The sequence below is a fragment of the Halyomorpha halys genome, unplaced genomic scaffold (assembly GCF_000696795.3).
Source record: "Halyomorpha halys isolate HHAL.00 unplaced genomic scaffold, Hhal_1.1 Scaffold343.1, whole genome shotgun sequence".
Lineage (NCBI taxonomy): Eukaryota > Metazoa > Arthropoda > Insecta > Hemiptera > Pentatomidae > Halyomorpha > Halyomorpha halys.
The window spans coordinates 1273270-1274771 of NW_027109758.1; the positions used below are offsets into that span (position 1 = coordinate 1273270).

The window sequence follows — 1502 nt, forward strand, 5'->3', positions numbered from 1 at the left end:
TATATATATATATATATATACATACATACACACACATAAAAAATAAAGCAGTCACTGGATATCAGACAAAATAATTTAACTGAAAAAGAAAATTACTTTTTAAACCAGCATTAATTAGTTTTTAACAAACTGTATCCATACCTGCCAATGTGGCAAACAATAATTCCATATTCTTCTTTTGAGGAAATGACTTCTTAAGTCCATGGTAAACATAAAAGTATACAAAATTTGAAACACATATGCTTTGGAGTACTGGAACTATCCCTCGATAAAGGGTAGAACTGAAATAAATAAATAAATAAAAATAAAACAATGTTATTCTAATTTTAAAAATACACCAAAAGGTGATAGCAACTCACAATCCTTCTTCACGGATTAAATCCTTCATGATTTTGAAAGTATTCTTTGCACTTCTTCTTTCTTCCACTGAGCATTAAAATTCTTTTTACTTATAATTATTAAAATACTTGCAACTAGAAAATTATTCATTCTTAAATTAAAAGTAAAATTGGAAGATTATTTGACTCTAGTTACTAATGAAAGATGTAAAATCAAAATAGTACAAAAACTAAAAATATTGTAAACTAGGGTAGGGCTAGATGATATGAAGTATACTATAAACTAAAGTAAGACTGGATAAGATAATGAACAAAATAATGTGAAAATTATATAAAAATTAACAGCATAAATTAAAAGAAAATAGAAATAAGATGGACAGAATAAAGTATAGTTGAAAAGATTAAAATCCAGAGGTGCAGTCATATCAAGTAAAATAACAGATACAAGTAGAAGTAAGAACAAATATAGAAGAACCTTAAAATAATGAAGAAGAAAATAAGGTAAGGTTTTGATGGTATGGTAAATAAATCAAGTGGAAAAAAATACAGTTGAGAAAAAAAAATGAACAAATGAGGATACTCAACATACAATACAATATAGAATTCTGATTGTTCATATTTTTTTCTTCATTATTTCTTTCCTTCTTTTTATTTCTGTTGTATTTGTTCTTACTTTTACTTTTATCTATTATTTCAATCGGCATTACTTAACCTGTGCATTTTATTATCATTATTTATACTTTATTCTGTTTGTCTTATTTCTATTTAATTTGTACAGTTATTTTTATAAAATTTTGATATTAGTTTACAACTAATTTCAAATTATCATAAGTCCTATTGCAGTTTACAGTATTTTTTAGCTTTTTGTATCTTGTTTTTAGTGTCGATAAAGGCCAGCAAAGAGGGGTGAAGGTGAAACATTAGTGTATAATGAAGTTTTTTTTTACTACTTTGAGATTTCTTTTTTGACCAACACCCAGACTTTCTTCCTTCATTGAAATATAAAATTAAATAAAGATTAGTCAGTTAATTGCTTACCAATACATACTTTACATTAGACAAATATAAACACCATTAAATAATATAATAAGCAGTTTATATACAATGCAAAGAAACATTAAAACTACCAGGGCATTCAAAAAGTCCTGTCGTTTTTCGTTTGTT

At 25.4% G+C, this 1502-nt stretch overlaps 1 protein-coding gene across 1 annotated transcript in view; it reads right to left on the reverse strand.

The window, feature by feature from the left end:
- Window positions 1-1502, reverse strand: part of PMP34 (Peroxisomal Membrane Protein 34) — a 9730-nt gene that overhangs the window by 5823 nt on the left and 2405 nt on the right. Inside the window, exons 3-4 of the mRNA XM_014421862.2 lie at window positions 360-426; window positions 142-281 (exon numbers count right to left, since the gene is read on the reverse strand). Coding sequence (XP_014277348.1) covers window positions 142-281; window positions 360-426 — 207 coding nt within the window. The remainder of the gene's footprint in view (window positions 1-141; window positions 282-359; window positions 427-1502) is intronic.